Source organism: Centropristis striata, chromosome 13, assembly GCF_030273125.1.
Source record: "Centropristis striata isolate RG_2023a ecotype Rhode Island chromosome 13, C.striata_1.0, whole genome shotgun sequence".
In the NCBI taxonomy this organism is placed as follows: Eukaryota; Metazoa; Chordata; class Actinopteri; order Perciformes; family Serranidae; genus Centropristis; species Centropristis striata.
In genome coordinates, this window is record NC_081529.1 from 588785 (window position 1) to 607709 (window position 18925).

General features: G+C 36.5%; 2 protein-coding genes and 1 long non-coding RNA gene across 3 annotated transcripts; 1 reads left to right on the plus strand and 2 right to left on the minus strand.

Moving 5' to 3' along the window:
• Positions 1 to 1572: 1572 nt before the first annotated feature.
• Positions 1573 to 5514, minus strand: elof1 (elongation factor 1). The gene is made up of 4 exons (XM_059348785.1): positions 5425 to 5514; positions 2667 to 2798; positions 2509 to 2579; positions 1573 to 1673 (listed from the first exon to the last, which is right to left on the minus strand). The coding sequence occupies exons 2-4, from the start codon at positions 2780 to 2782 to the stop codon at positions 1609 to 1611; spliced, it is 252 nt and encodes an 83-aa protein (XP_059204768.1). The 5' UTR covers positions 2783 to 2798; positions 5425 to 5514; the 3' UTR covers positions 1573 to 1608.
• Positions 5515 to 7803: 2289 nt separating this feature from the next.
• On the plus strand, positions 7804 to 10860 carry tmem205 (transmembrane protein 205). The gene is made up of 4 exons (XM_059348784.1): positions 7804 to 7990; positions 8776 to 8890; positions 10149 to 10309; positions 10513 to 10860. The coding sequence occupies exons 2-4, from the start codon at positions 8785 to 8787 to the stop codon at positions 10822 to 10824; spliced, it is 579 nt and encodes a 192-aa protein (XP_059204767.1). The 5' UTR covers positions 7804 to 7990; positions 8776 to 8784; the 3' UTR covers positions 10825 to 10860.
• Positions 10686 to 11449, minus strand: LOC131983941 (uncharacterized). The gene is made up of 3 exons (XR_009395514.1): positions 10933 to 11449; positions 10849 to 10874; positions 10686 to 10809 (listed from the first exon to the last, which is right to left on the minus strand). It is a non-coding gene; the product is annotated as an uncharacterized LOC131983941 (long non-coding RNA).
• Between the last annotated feature and the right edge of the window lie 7476 nt (positions 11450 to 18925).

Consider the following 18925-nt stretch of genomic DNA (forward strand, 5'->3'; position numbering starts at 1 on the left):
AGAAAATGACATAATTTTAGTGTAATGCAGACTTTTAAACTTAATTAAAATTGCCCAGCACTAAGTTTAGATAATAATATTGTGTCACACTCACTGAGGCAATTTTTCTGAATTATTTTTATTTTTTTAGTAGATTTAGCCAGAAATTTAAGTATTTTTACACAAGTAACATTTCAAATGCAGGACTTTTACTTGTAATGGAGTATTTTTACATTTGCAGTATCACTACTCAAGTAAAGTATCTCAGTATTTACCAGTACTACCAGTACTACCAGTACTACCAGTCAGTAAATGGAGATATCCCAATGAGAGCCTGGTGCTGATCTCTGCTGAGTTACAGATTCTGTCTGCTTCATCCTGTTACCACCAGATGTCTGGATTGTTTTATTGTGAAGGTTGGACACTAGAAATGCACATTTTAGCCTTTTTAATATATAGAAAATGAATCCTGTAAGAGCTAAAGAGACAGAGGAGACTCTCTGTGGTCTAAAGCTCTGCCTCTTTGTTCATTATTCAGATTTATTGGCTTTGAACTGACTGTTAATAAGGTTCATGTTTGTGTCTTGAATTGTTCTTTGTCATTCAGCAACAAAAGGCTCCAGAGCTGATGGACCATGTAGCAGAGCGCCATCTAGTGGGGAAACATTAAACATTCCCTTTATACAAGGAACGGAGGCTTTAGTTCCTCATGTCCACAATGGAAACAGTGTTGAGTAACCATAGCAACATGTCACCTTGTGTTGTTAAACTAAACGTCTTTTCTAACCTCTTGATTGTTTTTCTATACGCGTTTCACTAAAACATGACATTTGTGCAATAAAAACACTTGAAAAATACATTTCTGGTTTTATTTTCTCATCGCTGCCATTACCTAAAAATACACATTGATGTGAAATACACAAAGGTAGTGTAATAGAAATTACATGATTGTGACATAAAGGGAAAAAATCATAAAAATCTAGGAGTACAAATATATATATTGGTCCAAACAACAAAACGTTGGAAAAGATTTGGCAGTTTAAAAAAAAAAAGACAGACAAAATGTTTCAGCGCATTAAAGCTGCTGTTGAAAACTATAAAAGTCCATAAATGTAACAAACAGTGTCATCATCATCTACAACACTAAAGACAGACTGATCTATTATCAATAAACACAAAGAACAACAGAGGACATGGAATGATTCACACTGGTGGAAACTTCTGTTATTTTAAACCATTATTCTTTGACAATTTAGTCTAAAAAAAAGCTGAAATATCATGATTTAATCATGTAAAACAGATGTGTATGATGCGCTAGTCGCTCCATATGAACGTTCCACTGAGAGGTGATGTAAAACAACATGGCCGCCCTCTGACCCAGCCAGAGGAACGTCTGCTCAGCAGCTCCACTGGATCAAAACTAAACTAACCACGGCCACTAAAACAGGATTCTAATAGCGTTTGAGAGGATTTTGCTCCAATGAGCCGGCTGAACAGAGTCGCTGATGGATGATGATGATGATGATGATGATGATGATGGAGGTGAATGTGACGTGTTGAGGTTAGAGAAGGAGAGTCTCAGGAAACAGGAAACAGGAAACAGGAAACAGGAAACAGGACTACTGGTGACTACTGGTTGGCTGCTTCACAGGCGTCGATCCAGTCGCTGTAAACATCCACCGCCTCCGACAGATCTGATGGAGGGTTAAGGTTCACAACAAAAACACTGCTTCCAGAATCTCTGAAACCAGACCAGGTCAAGACCAGGCGGCAACCTCCGTCGCTGCATATTTCTATAATGTTGTTATTTGTAATGGAGCACTTTGCTAATAAAGCGACTTTAGGGGGAATAAATCCTCTTTTTGGTCGTATTGTGTCCTTTGGTGTGGTAAACTCTGGAGGCGAGTCTTCTGAATCAGGTTTATATTATAGATATATTATATATAGTATATATATTAGGGCGTGGTGTTCCTGCAGGTTCACTAACCAGCAGCTGTTTAGTTGGAGCTAAATAAATATATTTCATATCAACCAAAAAGGATTATGCAGACTTTCACCTGCACACAGTGAAAACACAACATCTAAAGTTTAAAGTGTTGCACCGGCGACATGTTTGGTCAAGCACACTTCAGATTACCACAATAACTAAATGTTTTACGCTATCGGGAAAGTTCCAATCTTTCTCTTTACAGCCAACATGGAGTCATTACGGTGATTTAACTCACCACAAAGCAGGAATACACACTCAGCATGGAGAATAGAAACACTGGATCATGTATGAAAGAAAGTTCACAAAGATGAAAACGAAGGACATTTTCACTATAATTTTAGTTAGTTTTGTAACCACACAATACAGTTTCAGTTAGTTACCGTTTGTTATTTTTTATTCCAGTTAACGAGAATGTTTTTTAATTCTAGTTTTGGTTATTTGGTGAACTCTAATAACCCTGGCGTACCTACGGTGGGCCTCAGAGTTCTAATTCAGTTAGTGCAACAGGTGACATGATGATGTCATCAGGTAAAGGATACAGGTGATAGGTGTCTGGAACTCCTCTAAGCAGACGCTGCATGATATAATTCCTGTGTTTCGAGGCCGTTCCCTGAAATAAAAGAGTTCTGTCTTTAGTGACGTTGTCAATGATGCATTAGTCTATTTATTATTTCTACAGATTGTTTGAGTGACTCACATTTTGACGTCACATGACTTCTCGTGGTTGCAGAAGGGACAGGTGAACTGGGTGTCCAGGTTACCTGTCATCTTCTTCTTGGGAGGAGGCTTCCTCTTTGACTTCCTGCGTCCCATTTCTAATGTTGGATATCTGCAGGAGAGACAAGAAAACCTGCTGAATAAAACAGTTTTTGGTTTGTTTTGATCAGTTTATACATTACACGACACATTCACGCTTTATTCCCTTTTAAACTACTTTCAGTGGTAGAAAGTAACTAAGTACATTTACTCAAGTACTGTACTTGGGTACAATTTGAGGGTATTTGGACTTTACTGTAGTTTTATTTTATGACAGTTTAAAATTCTACCACATTTTGGACGCAAGTAGTGTACTTTTTATGCATTTATTTGATTACTTTAGCTATTAGTTATTTTGCAGATTTAGATTAATATTACAAAATATCGTTGACTAAACTATGATTTATTATAATAACCCTGCAGTGGATGTGTAGTTAAAAAAGCTATGCATCAGTTAAGGATTGTGCATATTAATGCAACAATATTCATAATCCAATAATATATCGGTATCTTTTTTTTTTTTTAAATCAGCACAACCTCACCTTAATCACCTGATCTTTATTTTTCACTTTGACTTACTGGATCAACATTTAGAGCGAAAGAAAGAAACACAACAAAATGTTGCAATTGTGGACAAAAGTTGCATCTAAGAGGTAAAATGAGGAAACATCTAGTTCTATATTTTTACACTAAAAATATTTGACCTTATCTCCAGTTTTACTTGTTCTATCATCATCAAACAAAAACTGGCCTCATGGAGTTTTAAAGACAATAAGTCTTTAAATTCTCTGATTTCAGCTTCTTCAATGTGAATATTTCTGGTTTCTTTGTTCCTTTATGACAATAAACTGAATATCTCTTTGGTTTGTGGACAAAACAAGAGATTTGAGGACAAAATCTTGTGGTTTGGAAACACTCATTGATATTTTTAGACATTTTATTCACCAAACAACTCATCGATTAATGGTTTAAATAATCGACAGATTAATCGATAATGAAAATAATCCTTAGTTGCGGCTCTAAATTCAATAATATAATATATGTATTATTCTGAAATGGGCCACTCTGCAGGAGTACTCAAACTGGGTCAAATTTAGAAAAAACTTTTACATATGTAGCTCAGTATTTATAGTAGTATTAGTAAAAGTAGAATATCAAAGTTTTTTCCAGAAACATGCCAACGTTCCCATGTTTAGTTCCTGTGTTTGTTGTTAAATTAATATTAATTTCACGTTTCTTTTTGCCACTGGACACAGTATCATCGTCCCTTTTTATTCTGTTGTATCGATGCCACTAAACAGTAGAAGGATGATTGTCATGAAGCCAGTCTGAGTTATTATAAGGACATACTTTATTAAACTAAATACATTTCACTTCTATATGAATGGACAATATAGCCATAATGAGGCACAATTCATTGTTTGGTGTTAAAATAAAATGCTCTATATTTTTAAGCATATTTTTGATTCACAAATTCATTATCGTAATGCGTCCAGATAAAAATGTCATGGTTTCCCCCACACTAATATACAATAAATATTTAATAAACTTTATAAAGATAAATATACATTTGTTTAAAAATGTATAATGTGCCTTGCCAGGCGTGGGTTGTCATTTTTATCATCTGTTTTTATTCTTATTTTTTGTAAAGCACTTTGTGTTACATGTATATGTATGAAAAGCTCTATATAAATAAAGTTTGATTTGAAGTTTTGATTTGAGAATATAATCAAACATAATGGGTTTTTTTTTTACAATGTATAAAGAACAAAATCTGAATGATAATTGATGAGAAAAAATAGTTATTTGTTACAGTAATGATAGAATTGTTTGCATTAAAATATGTGTAAATTTTAATAAAATACATTCTGGTGATACCAGCTAGCCTTCAGCATATTTAAGAGCTTTCATTGTTTTTTTGTTTTTTTCTATGAATTTTGAATTTTGCTCATAGTGTCTCTTAAAATGTCAGACAATACCTTCATTTTTAAAAATAGATGATAAATTCATATTAAACAGTGACTTTAGATTGTATTTGTAAAGAAAATATGTATTCAATGCTCTTGGATTTTTTCTATGATTTTTTTTTCATGTTGATGAGAATCAGCCAGAAGAATCTAATGTTCCAGGCCTCCACCTCCACAACACCGTCATGTTTAGTGATGTCTAAAAGATAATAATTATTAATAAATTATTATTGACCAGTGATGTTATTTATCTCGCTTACAGGCAGTTAAACTGACGTTATTGGACCAAAACTAACAAACAACATAACAACAGTCATCTCATGGAGAATATTAACGTCGCTTACATTTTTATATATTATTATTATTATTCAGTGTTTCATACAGTAACAGTCTCAGTTACAGCTCAACAACAGCTAACAGCTAACAGCTAACAGCTAGCAGCTAGCAGCTAACAGCTAACAGCTAACAGAAACACAGCGCCAACAGCTAGCGCTACATGCTAACAGCTAACAGCTAACAGAAACACAGCAGCAGCGAAGCGCCAAGCTACCGCTACATGCTAGCAGGCTAGCTGGCTAACCGCTACTAGCCTCTGGTAGAGACTGTATGAGAACCAAGCAGCTTTTAATAAACCTCTTTAATAGAAAGGCTAGCTCTAGTGCTGGTCAGCGGGTTTTAGAGGTTTTATTGTTGGTTTTCTTGTTGTTTCTAGCCTGTTGTTGTTGTTCTTACCGGAGAGAAGAGCAGCAGATGCTCCGAGAGTTCAACCTGATCCGGGACCTGCTGACGGGCCGCTTTTCATTGGTTGGAGGAGGATTTGACGGCTTGTGATTGGCTCAAAGGCGGACATTGACTGCGTGGGGTATCCAATAGGAGACCTCGTCTCCCCGTTAACTCCCGCCTCTAGAGATGGTGCTTACTGTTTAATTAGTCACTTTGGTGCATTTCTCTCATTAATATTAACATTAACAACAGTTAGTTGAACCTCCACAACATTTAGTCATTGGTTCAACATTCAGTCTCACAACACATTACTAATACATTCATCAAGTGCTTTCATACAACTCTGCTGTTTTATAACATTATCATATCTCATGTCATGTCAGTCAGAATTAACTATACTAGTGAATGCTGAATAATCATTCCATATAAAACTAAAAGTCCTCATTTTAATGCTTGAGTCTTTACATACAAAAATGTTGAACTTGTTGTCAAAATCTGTCAAGCAAATGTTATACTTTCTTATGAATCTTTTTTTTTTTTTTTTACTGATTAGTTGAACCGATGATAAGTCACTTCTCTACAATCACTCAGAGCTGAATCCATAAACCAGAAACACTTTACAACATAAATGAACCAGCAGGACATAGTGGGGACCATTTCTACAACACTGGGACTCGACCCAAAGGGACGCCATGTTTGTTCTGAATAAGGCTGTTTTTTTTCTTTTGCACAATGCTGTAAACAAAACAAAGAGCATATGCAATAAAAAATGTGAAACATACATATTCAGTGTGTTGTACTCAGCTACCTCACTAAATACAGGGACCTCAATAATAATCCCACTTAATTTAATGTATTAATAAGCATAATAAGCATGTTATGTATGGTTTTATTTAAATGTAAGCATTGAAGTAAGTGGTCACAATGATGAGAGGAACTTCTTGAAAATGTAAAGTACAGATTTGAATGAGTTCTCTGTATTAATCTTATATAATGCAGTGTAGTATTCTTAGAGTCAGCCATCAAAGAGAACTTTATACTATACGTTTATCTGATCCATGCAAAACACATGAACTCATAAAATACTTTGTATTGTCAGACTTTTAAACGGCTGGCTGTATAATGACCTGAACATAGTTTTTATTATATTATCCATTATTCTCATTGTTTTTGTCATTGTTTTGGAGGCTTTGGAGCAATCTGGAACCAGAATTTTCTTCGGGATTAATAAAGTTCTATCATATCTTATCTTATTTTACCTTACCTTATTGTTATTATAATTACTATTTTTAGAAGTATAAATAATAATAATAATAATAATAACAGCACAATATTATTATTTTATTTTACAGTTTTTCTCAGTCACTTTGGTGCATTTCTCTCATCAATATTAATATTTGTACAACAGTTAATACATTCCTCAGAACATTGAGTATAAAGTGTAAAGCTGGTTGCTGAGCTGCAGCAGGAGTCTCTGAATGATCAGAGCTCGTTCCTCTACAGCAGGATTCATCTTAATAAAGAGTCAGAGAATCAAGATGTTTATCAACCAGATATCAAATGTTTCTGTCATGTTTTATTATCACTCTTTACTCTGGAAATGTTTTTAATGATAAAAAGTCAGATCTTGGTGCTGCTACCTGAAAATGCTCCAGACAGACTATAAACTATTTACAGCCATTTAAAAACTACAGTAAAGTTACACATTACTGTATTTAGTGAGGTCACTGAGTACAACACACTGAATATGGATGTTTCATATTTTTACTGCAAATTCTAATTTGTTTACAGCATTGTGCAAAGAAAAGAAAAAACAGCCTTATTTAGAACAAACATGACGTCCCTTTGGGTCGAGCTGTCCTACTATTTGCTATATATATATATATATATATATATAATATAGTAATATAGTATATGTATATATATATTTATAAATATATATATATTTTTTAATATAAAAATATCTAAAATATATAAAATATCTAACACTATCCACACTATGTCCTGCTGGTTTATATATGTATATATATATATATATATATATTATAACTGTAAACTACACATAAACTTGTGTAAATGTTAATAGTGATGAGAGAAATGCACCAAAGACACCGAGAAAAACTGTAATGGATGAAATATTAAAAAATATTCATTATCAAAGAATATGATTGGTCCAGCTCGTCTCTAGGGGCGGGGCTTGTTGCTATAATAAAGTGCCAGAGGACGTGACGTAGCTCGGATCACCATTGGTAGGTCAGGTAAGGTAAAGGTGTGTGTGTGTGTGTGTGTGTGTGTGTGTGTGTGTGTGTGTGTGTGTGTGTGTGTGTGTGTGTGTGTGTGTGTGTGTGTGTGTGTGTGTGTGTGTGTGTGTGTGTGTGTGTGTGTGTGTGTGTGTGTGTAGTGAGTAAGTGCAAACAATGCTGCAGATATAAATGAGTGTAACTCTCCGTTAGCTCGGAAGCTAAATCTTGTTAGCTGTTATAACGTCTTATAACGTTGCTGTCTGACTGTGAGCAGCATATTAATATCAGACTTTGATCTCTGCTGTTCTGCTATTTAACGGTTCAAAGATCAGGTGATTATTATTTTTTTAAATCTGGTTTTTAGCCTATAGTTCATGACTTTTTCCCCTTTGTGAACATGATTTTAAAGTGATAAGAATAACAGAAAACTAGCCGGAGCTGTAAAATAATTAATGTTCATGTGCCAAGTATCAGATAAATATATATGTCAGCTGTTGTTATGTTTTATTCCAGTTTTATTCCAAACATATGTTCCTTAACAACAGTTAACACACAGTGGTTCCAGCATGTTTTCCTGCTATTAGAAAGTTTTTAGCATATTGTAATGATTATGGGGATAATATTCTAATAATCCTTCAGTCATTCTGGTCCTCCTCTCTGGAGTTCTCTACCACATGAACTCAGTCTGTTATAACAGTGTCAGTTCCTTTAAAAACAGACTAAAACATCTTTTTTCTCAAGCTTTAGTTAGTTAAAGGGTAAAAGGCTCCTTTAAAAGCTTTTAACAGTGATAATACCTCTTACCTACTCTACCCTCATTTATCATGCTGTCTTATATGTTTTTAACATATTTTATGGTTTATTTGATCTGTTTTATACAATGTTAATGCAATGTTTAGTGTTGTATATTGTATATTTTTACTTTAAGCACATTGCCGTATGAAATGTGCTCTATAAATAAATGTGACTTGACTTTGACTTGAATATTGTGAATATAATATGTGGTAATCTCAGTATTATGACACGTCCCTGTTGTTCTGCCAGGTCCTGCCAGGACTCAGCCCGAGGCCACGTAGGCAACATGTGTATTGCATAATGTATTGCATTTATTTTGCAGAGCGTCGTCATGGCAACAGAGCTGGAGACCACAACAGACCACCTGGTGAAAGTGCTGCACCTCCTGGTGCTCTCCTTCTCCTGGGGAGTCCAGGTCTGGGTCCCGTTCATAGCAGGTAGGAGGAGCACCAGGGCTGGGACACATATAATAATAATAATAATAAAATAATAATAATAATAATAACAATATATTTAATTTATAGGCGCCTCTCATGTCACCCAAGGTCACCTTACAAAGTCTAAAATATATCCTGATATATTAAGGCTGGATATCCATATTTTTTATTTTTTTATTTTTTTATTTTATTGTTGTTTGCACTTAAAAAACATACAATCGTTAGGAAATAACAGTACAAGAAACAGTAAAAGAAAATGCAGGAAAGATCAAAAATCCCAAAGGGTTTATATGCGACCCTCCCTCTTAAACCTATCAGTAACTATACTTTACTTAAATTACATAGATAGATGAAAATAAAAAAATACAAACAAAATTTAAACAAAACAAATACAAAGGTGTAGAACATCTATAGGGATTTTTTGAGCTTGGGTATATGATATATATCCTAATATTTTTATCTCAAAGTGAGAGCAAATGTTCAGTCAAAGTCAAATATGACATGTCACAAGTAGTTTTATTGAAACTTTATTGAAATTTAAGTGAACATAAATACTGTATAACAACAGGAGAACCTTTTTAAAAAAATAAATAAATCAAAGCTCCATAAAGTGCACTTTTAAATAAAAAAAATCTTAAATAAAAATAGCCTATGAAATAGAATAATCAGCTTGTTACCACACAGGTTGCTGGTTCCAATCCCAGGACTCACGGGTCAAAAACTGTTTGTCAAAAAATATCAACAAATTACCACATTATGGGATGTCCAGAAATGACTCCCATGAAAAAAACTCATACTATAGAATGTCTATTTTGGTCAAAAATGGTCAAATTTTAACACCAGATTATGGGATGTCAAAAATTACCATTTCATTTAAAGCTTTTCCAATATAGCAACAGGAGAACCTTTTTTAAAATCAAAGCTCCATAAAGTGCACATTTAAATAATAAAATATCTTAAATAAAAGCTGCAGCTTGCCTGGAGCAAGGATCACAGTTCAAATTTGAACTTTATTGATAAATGTGATATGGTCTAATTCCATATCACATTTAAAAATATATCAATATATCTTTTATATCACCCAGCCCTACGGAGCACAAACAGACTAAACGCAGCATTGTACCGCTCCTCCATCATACATGTTGATTTCTGACCTCTTTTTTTATTTTTACCTGTATGTGTGTGTGTGTGTGTGTGTGTGTGTGTGTGTGTGTGTGTGTGTGTGTGTGTGTGTCTCTCTCTGTGTGTGTGTGTGTAGTGGTAGTGTTCCGGCAGGTCCCCCCTCACACCTTCGGCCTGGTGCAGGGTCAGATCTTCCCCGTGTACTTCTACTGCCTGCTGGGTAGTAACACCATCAGCCTGACGGTGTATGTGGTGTTCCACTGCAGAGAGCTGCTGGACTGGCACCAGAGAGTTCAGGTCACACACACAGATCATCATATCATTATATCATCATATCATCATATCATATGCACACACAATGTCAACACACTCGATGTTATTACAGAAGGGTTAAACACCTTTATGAACCCTCTCAATACTTGTTGTAATCACAGTATTTGCAGTAACTCCTCCTGTCTGTTAGTAACCCTGGTCTCTGGTCTCTGGTCTCTGGTCCTCAGATGGTCCTGTACCTGGTGGCGGTGCTGATGGCGTGTCTGAACGCCCGCTGGTTGGGCCCGGCGGCGGCGGAGCTGGTGCTCCAGATGAGGGAGGTGGAGGAGGAGCACGGCCTGGGGGAGCAGAAGGAGCAGGAGGAGCAGAAGGAGCAGAAGGAGGCGTACGCTAAGCTCAGCGAGAAGGACCCCAAGTACCGCGGCTACCGCAGGGCCTTCAGCCGGTACCACGGGTTGGCCAACCTCTGCAACCTGCTCGGCTTCATCTGCACCACAGCTAACCTCACATACACCGCCCTCCACCTGTCCTCCATCTAGACCTCTAGACCATCTGTCCTCCACCTGTCCTCCATCTAGACCATCTAGACCTCTAGACCTCTAGACCTCTAGACCTCTAGACCATCTAGACCATCTAGACCTCTAGACCATCTAGACCTCTAGACCAGGAGTTCTCTACCTTTATGAGCCGCGACACCAAATTTAACATGCATGTTAACCCCCCGCTCACTGAACACAATCTCACAGCACAGTTCAGATCACCCAGAAAAGAAACAAAATGACCAAAAAAAGACACAAAATTACTAAAAAAGACACAAAATTACCAAAATAAGACACAAAATGACCAAAAAAGTAAACAAAATTACCACAAAATGATCAAAAAAGACACAAAATGACCAAAAAAGTAAACAAAATTACCACAGAATGATCAAAAAAGACACAAAATGACCAAAAAAGACACAAAATGACCAAAACAGACACAAAACAACCAAAAATGAGACACAAAATGACCATAAAAGACACAAAATGACTAAAAATAGACACAAAATGACCAAAAAAGTGAACAAAATTACCACAAAATGATCAAAAAAGACACAAAATGACCATAAAAGACACAAAATGACCAAAAAAAGACACAAAATTACTAAAAAGACACAAAATGACCAAAAAAGACACAAAATGACCAAAACAGACACAAAACGACCAAAAATGAGACACAAAATGACTAAAAAAGGACACAAAATGAACAAAAAGACACAAAATTAGAAGACAGAATGACCAAAAAACACAGAAGAAGACACAGAATGACTAAAAAGACACAAAATGACTAAAAAAAGAAACAAAATTATCAAAATTGTTCCTCTAAACACACAAGAGCCAAATCAAACAGAGTCCCACTAGAATAAAACCAGAGTTGATGACAGGATCACACACAATCACAAGATCACATTTATGTTGGTTTTTCTTTGTTTCTTTTTTGGTTCTAAATGTTGATCCAGTAAGTCAGAATAAAAAATCTATTATTATTATTATTATTATCAGGTCATATAGGTGAGGTTGTGCAAATTGCCCCATTTTAAAGTTCTTTTTTTAATTGGTAAAAGTCTTTTTTGATAGAAATAAACTTTTAAAAAATCAAAGTCATGTAAAACTATTTTATATGTAGGTCTTTCCACTGGACATTAAAAAAGTTTCAACATGCATTTAAAAAAAAGAGTTATCCTCATTGAATGATGATCTGTGAGAGGTAAAGAACACTATTACACTAAATATTGATTGATTGGTTACTATGGAGACACATTGGATAATAAAACATGGCCGGACCAAACTGACCATGAACATTATTACTGTTCCTGAGAAACAAACAAACAGGAGGATTAATCCTCTCCAGCCCTCTGGGTCCTGAGGGTTATTACCCAGCATCCAGCAGGGGGCGACGTTGGGACACTGGTGTGTTCAGGGGAAGCACAGATTATTGCATTTCATTTGAAAAAGTTTCCAGATATTGTATTAAAAATAAATGTGAAATTTGTCAAGACTGTGTTTGTGAGATGAAACAGCTTCCTGTTCATGTTGTTTCATGTGTGTTCTGTTTCCTGAACCCTTTATAGGAGGAAGAACTATATGTGGAAACTTCAGTGGATATCAAAACTAGACTATATTTCAAGAAAAAAGTTAAAAATTTACTAGATTAAAGTGGCAAATCTGCTAAAAAAAGTAGCAGATTAACGAGAAAAAAGTTTTTAAAAAAGCAACTTTTTTTTCTCCCAGACACTCTAGCCTCTCCATAGGGTAACATTGGGGGTTTTGTCTTTTTTTGTTCATTTTGTGTCTTTTTTTGTGTTCATTTTGTGTCTTTTTGTGTCTTTTTTGGTCATTTTGTGTCTTTTTGTCCATTTTGAGTCTTTTTTTGGTCATTTTGTGTCTTTTTTGTTTACAGTGCAGTAACTTAACATATTTCATGCTCTAATGCATGTTTAACAGTATAAATAGGAATACAAAAGGTTTGAAGCAAATAAATAATAACCACTTACTGAGATTTTTTTTTCTCAGTGCAAGAACAGCAGACCAACATTAATTTCAAGAAGTCTTTTGTGCATTTTTACACTGGACTTTTAAGATTTCATGCTCTAATGTATATAGTTGTACTGAGGGCCACTTCAGGTGAGGGGCGGGCCTTATGTGGCCCCCGGGCCTCCAGTTGCCCCTCCCTGCTCTAGACTCACATGGATGAGTGATCCCAGACCCAACAGATAGTGGCTGCTTTTGGAATCGGCAGGTTTTTAATTTAATTTCCAGTGACGCACATGATGTTTTAGAGGAGCAGCCTTGATGCAGGAGGAGAGGCTCTAATGGATCATAATGGAGCCTTTCAATATAAAAGCATGGACTGGGAGTGTTCCACTGCAGTTCATATTGACCTTTGAAAGATGTTCTCCATCTGTGATCAGGAATCATTTAAGATTTATTTTTTTCTTGCTTTCTAATAATAAAAATACATGTAACAAATAGACTAAATTAACTCTGAACACAGTTTATTTTGTCTTGCTGACATTGTGTTTTAGAGTTTTATCTTGTCAAAATAAGAGAAAAACAGTCGGAACGGAGCTGCAAACCTTATTTGAACTTTATTTAAATAGAAAAATCACTCTAGAAAAGTTTAAAAATAAAGGCTATATCGCTAGAATAAGGACATGTGTAACATCCCTCCTGTAGTATACACAGGTAACCTCACCTAGAGGTAACCTCACCTAGCGGCAACCTCACCTAGAGGTAACCTCACCTAGAGGTAACCTCACCTAGAGGTAACCTCACCTAGCGCTAACCTCACCTAGCGGTAACCTCACCTAGCGGTAACCTCACCAAGCGGTAACCTCACCTAGCGGTAACCTCACCTAGTGGTAACCTCACCTAGTGGTGACCCCACCTACTGGTAACCTCACCTAGTGGTAACCTCACCTAGAGGTAACCTCACCTAGAGGTAACCTCACCTAGAGGTAACCTCACCTAGTGGTAACCTCACCTAGCGGTAACCTCACCTAGAGGTAACCTCACCTAGCGGTAACCTCACCTAGTGGTAACCTCACCTAGTGGTGACCCCACCTACTGGTAACCTCACCTAGTGGTAACCTCACCTAGAGGTAACCTCACCTAGAGGTAACCTCACCTAGAGGTAACCTCACCTAGTGGTAACCTCACCTAGCGGTAACCTCACCTAGAGGTAACCTCACCTAGAGGTAACCTCACCTAGCGGTAACCTCACCTAGCGGTAACCTCACCTAGTGGTAACCTCACCTAGAGGTAACCTCACCTAGCGGTAACCTCACCTAGCGGTGACCCCACCTACTGGTAACCCCACCTACTGGTAACCTCACCTAGTGGTAACCTCACCTAGCGGTAACCTCACCTAGTGGTGACCCCACCTACTGGTAACCTCACCTAGTGGTAACCTCACCTAGAGGTAACCTCACCTAGTGGTGACCCCACCTACTGGTAACCCCACCTACTGGTAACCTCACCTAGTGGTAACCTCACCTAGCGGTAACCTCACCTAGTGGTAACCTCACCTAGTGGTGACCCCACCTACTGGTAACCTCACCTAGTGGTAACCTCACCTAGAGGTAACCTCACCTAGAGGTAACCTCACCTAGCGGTAACCTCACCTAGTGGTGACCCCACCTACTGGTAACCTCACCTAGTGGTAACCTCACCTAGAGGTAACCTCACCTAGCGGTAACCTCACCTAGTGGTAACCTCACCTAGAGGTACCCTCACCTGGTGGTAACTTCACCTAGAGGTAACCTCACCTAGTGGTAACTTCACCTAGAGGTAACCTCACCTAGAGGTAACCTCACCTAGCGGTAACCTCACCTAGAGGTAACCTCACCTAGAGGTAACCTCACCTAGTGGTAACCTCACCTAGAGGTAACCTCACCTAGTGGTAACTTCACCTAGAGGTAACCTCACCTAGAGGTAACCTCACCTAGCGGTAACTTCACCTAGAGGTAACCTCACCTAGTGGTAACTTCACCTAGAGGTAACCTCACCTAGAGGTAACCTCACCTAGCGGTAACCTCACCTAGAGGTAACCTCACCTAGAGGTAACCTCACCTAGTGGTAACCTCACCTAGAGGTAACCTCACCTAGTGGTAACTTCACCTAGAGGTAACCTCACCTAGAGGTAACCTCACCTAGCGGTAACTTCACCTAGAGGTAACCTCACCTAGTGGTAACCTCACCTAGAGGTAACCTCACCTAGAGGTAACCTCACCTAGAGGTAACCTCACCTAGAGGTAACCTCACCTAGTGGTAACCTCACCTAGAGGTAACCTCACCTAGAGGTAACCTCACCTAGAGGTAACCTCACCTAGCGGTAACCTCACCTAGAGGTAACCTCACCTAGAGGTAACCTCACCTAGCGGTAACCTCACCTAGAGGTAACCTCACCTAGCGATAACCTCACCTAGCGGTAACCTCACCTAGCGGTAACCTCACCTAGAGGTAACCTCACCTAGAGGTAACCTCACCTAGCGGTAACCTCACCTAGAGGTAACCTCACCTAGCGATAACCTCACCTAGCGGTAACCTCACCTAGTTACCAGTTTACAATGGTAAAATGTGGGTCCCTGTAGAAAAATGTTGGTAACCACTGGTTTAGAGAATGTACAAGGAAGTTAGTGTTAGTGTCTTTAACCAGCCCGTCAAGCTGCAGCGTCATCAGGAAATGAAGGAAACTGTTGAACCAAAGAACAAGTTTATCCACTCACCTCTTGGTGGCTCAGCCTGCTGGGAGAGAAATGTTCTTTCAGCCTTTAACTCTAAAAGTCTCTGAACTGTTTGGTAAAATGACTCAAAACAACTGTAAGTTATAATGAGAAACTTCTGTATCTTTTGAGAAAGTTTCTCATTATTTTGCGATACTAAGTTTATGTTTGGGGAGACATCTTTTCGAGATTTGTCTTTATTTTGACAAAGGTTTTCATTATTTTGAGAAAGTTTCTCATTATATTAACAATGTTTTTTCATATTTTACGATACTCAATCATTATTTCAAAAATGAATAAGCCATTTTGAGAAAGTATGTCATTTTTCTGTGATACTAACACAATGATGGGAGATACTGAGTCATTATTTTGAGGAAGTTTATCATTATTTTGTAATTCTAAGTCATTATTTTTGAGATACTTAGTTATTATTTTAATAATTTAATAATAATAATTAGTACTAATAATTATTATTATTATGTTATGTTATGTTATGTTATGTTATTTTATTTATTTATTTGTTTATTTATTTTTTATTTCATTTCATTTCATTTCATTTTATTTAATTTTATTTTATTTTATTTTATTTTATTTTATTTTATTTTATTTTATTTTATTTTTGCAAACAACAAGCCTTTTTTTTTTGCAGTACTAACTCATTTAAAGAAGCCTGGTTGATATTTTAAGAAAGTTTCTTAAATCCTGAAATCCTTACTTTGAGAAGGTTTCTCATTATAATGACATAAAGGTGTTTTTTGTTTGTTGTTTATCATATTATGTTTATATTGGTAGAAATGGGCTTCCATAGAATTCGGCACATTGTTTAAACATTCCCCAGCTGAGGGTGTGCAAAGTAAAACATGAGGAAGTAGAGAAACAAAAGGAAGTGTTGAGGTTCCTCCATCCTCCCTCATTCCTCATTCCTCATTCCTCATTCCTCATTCCTCATTCCTCAGACACTCAAGGAAACCAACCAGTAAGAAAAGAGATCAACACACTGTGAACATGGTGCTACTGGTTCTGATTACTGGGACTCCAGTTAAACCACAGAGCCCTGCAGAGATATTATGTGTTACATTAATTATGAGTCTGGAGCCATTTATTCAATCAGCTGATGTGGAAACATAGACTCATTTACTGTCTGATCTCAGTGATTTATGATCACCAGCAGAGAAAACACTGAAATACTGAGAGAATTTATCAAAGGACATTAACTATGCACACACACACACACACACACACACACATTCTTGTGGTTCTATCTTTGTGAGGACCCTCATTTGAATAGTAAATTCCCTATCAAGGTTATAATAGTTTTGGATTTTTCATCAGTTTTAGTTTTAATTTTGTTGTGAATTTTTGTTTTCAAATTCAGTTAGATTTAATTAGTTTTTAGAGTGAGTTTGCTAGTTTTAGTTTAGTTTTTATTAGTTGTAGTGTTTTGTAATGGGGTATTTGTTGGGTGGGAGATTAAAAGAGGTCACAGTAAATTTTGCCTTTATTTCCTTTGTCTGATCCATCTTCATTATGTATGAAAAAAGTTGACAAAGAGGAAAACGAAGGACATTTTCACTATAATTTTAGTTAGTTTTGTAACCACACAATACAGTTTCAGTTAAATATCATTATCATGTAACCTTTAACCCTTAAAACAAAGTCTGAAATCTCAAAAAAGCCTTTAAAGAAGTGAGGACCGGCCGAAATGTCCTCACTTTGCAAAAATGTCCTCACTCTGTTGGTTAAAAATGTGTTCCGGTCCTCACTATGTAGGAAGTACAAGAACACACACACACACACACACACACACACACACACACACACCTCTGCTCCAGTCAGTGATTATCTGCCTTTCTGCTCCTAAAATGAAACCATCAAGGCTTAAAATGACACCAGGAGGGAACAGTGAAACCATCACAGAGTCATTATTGAGTTCCTCCTTAAAAAGATCATTTGAACATAATAAATAATAAATGAGTTCTATAACTCACAGCTTTATGCTGTAAAATCCCAAAATACATTTTCTAGGAATATTATAAAAGAGAACAACACACGAGGGAAGCATCAGCCTGTTTCTCTCCTAACACCAGTAATAACCTCTTTCTCACAAAAAGTTAAACCGCTTTACTTACTGCATGAACTCATTCAGATCATCTAAGGCAGCTGTTCTCAACCTTGGGGTTGGGACCCCAATTGGGGTCGCGAGATGATTTCTGGGGGTCGCCAAATCATTTTGGAAGTCAGCTCTGTCTCCACTGTGTTAAAGTGTTCATGTGTTAATGTGTTTTAGTCTTTTTGGTCACTTAATGTCTTTTTTTGGTCATTTTGTGTCTTTTCTGGTCATTTTGTGTCTTTTTTTGATTATTTTGTTGTCATTTATCATATATCATTCTGTGGTCATTTTGTGTCTTTCTTTAGACAATTTGTTTATTTTTTGTGTCACTTTGTGTCTTTTTTGCTTCATTTTGTGTTTTTTGTGTCATTTTGTGCCTTTTTTGTTTCATTTTGCGTCTTTTTTTGGTCAATTTGTGTCTTTTTGTGGTCAATTTGAGTCCTTTTTTGCTTAATTTTATGTATTTTTTGGGTAATTTTGTGCCTTTTTTTTTTTATCTGAACTGTGTGTGTGAGATTGTGTTCAGTGAGTGGGGGTCGCAGACAACATGCATGTTAAATTGGGGGTTGTGACTCAAAAAGGTTGAGAACTACTGGTCTAAGGTAACATGAGGCCAGAGATAAAACTGATCAAACTGACTCTGCAGCTTGATTTGACTAAAGAAATGCAGCTGATACCCCCTGAGGCTCTGAGATCCTCAAGGCCAGTTACCACAGTTCACTCTGCCAATTAGTTTAATTTCATTGTGCCGTGTGTGTGTGTGTGTGTGTGTGTGTGTGTGTGTGTGTGTGTGTGTGTGTGTGAAGGAGTGGCATCAATCTTCTCATTAAATATATTAAATATGTTTTTATGTTAAATCTCGACTCGAAAAGTAACTCTACTAACTAAAGCTGTCAGATAAATGTACACTGTAAAAAACCTTTGTAGAAATTACAGTAAAACACAGTCAAATTGCATCAGAAATAGGTTGTCAAATTAAACATTGTACATCATCGTAGTGAATACTTTTAATTACTGTAAATTAAAGAATAGCATAAAACTTTAAATTCAACTGCCATAAACTGTAGAAAACACACAGTTTTAGTGTAAAAATATAAAATGTTGATGTAAAATTAATGGAGAAATACCATGATGACACAATTATCCTGAAAGTAATGGGATTATTCAGTATAAATTACAGTTTTTGCTGATATTTACATTTACATACGCTCACTGTATTTTTTACGGTGAAGTTCTGGCAACCAAAGTTGCCAGTATTTTACCGTAA

Excerpts from the sequence above, each read along its gene's own strand:
- tmem205 (XM_059348784.1), top strand. The coding sequence starts at position 8,785 with ATGGCAACAGAGCTGGAGACCACAACAGACCACCTGGTGAAAGTGCTG. Across the intron at positions 8,891-10,148 it reads CTGGGTCCCGTTCATAGCAG|TGGTAGTGTTCCGGCAGGTC; the intron begins GTAGGAGGAGCA and ends GTGTGTGTGTAG. Across the intron at positions 10,310-10,512 it reads ACTGGCACCAGAGAGTTCAG|ATGGTCCTGTACCTGGTGGC; the intron begins GTCACACACACA and ends TCTGGTCCTCAG.
- elof1 (XM_059348785.1), bottom strand. The coding sequence starts at position 2,782 with ATGGGACGCAGGAAGTCAAAGAGGAAGCCTCCTCCCAAGAAGAAGATG. Across the intron at positions 2,580-2,666 it reads AAGTCATGTGACGTCAAAAT|GGAACGGCCTCGAAACACAG; the intron begins GTGAGTCACTCA and ends CTTTTATTTCAG. Across the intron at positions 1,674-2,508 it reads GTTCCAGACACCTATCACCT|ATCTGTCGGAGGCGGTGGAT; the intron begins GTATCCTTTACC and ends ACCCTCCATCAG.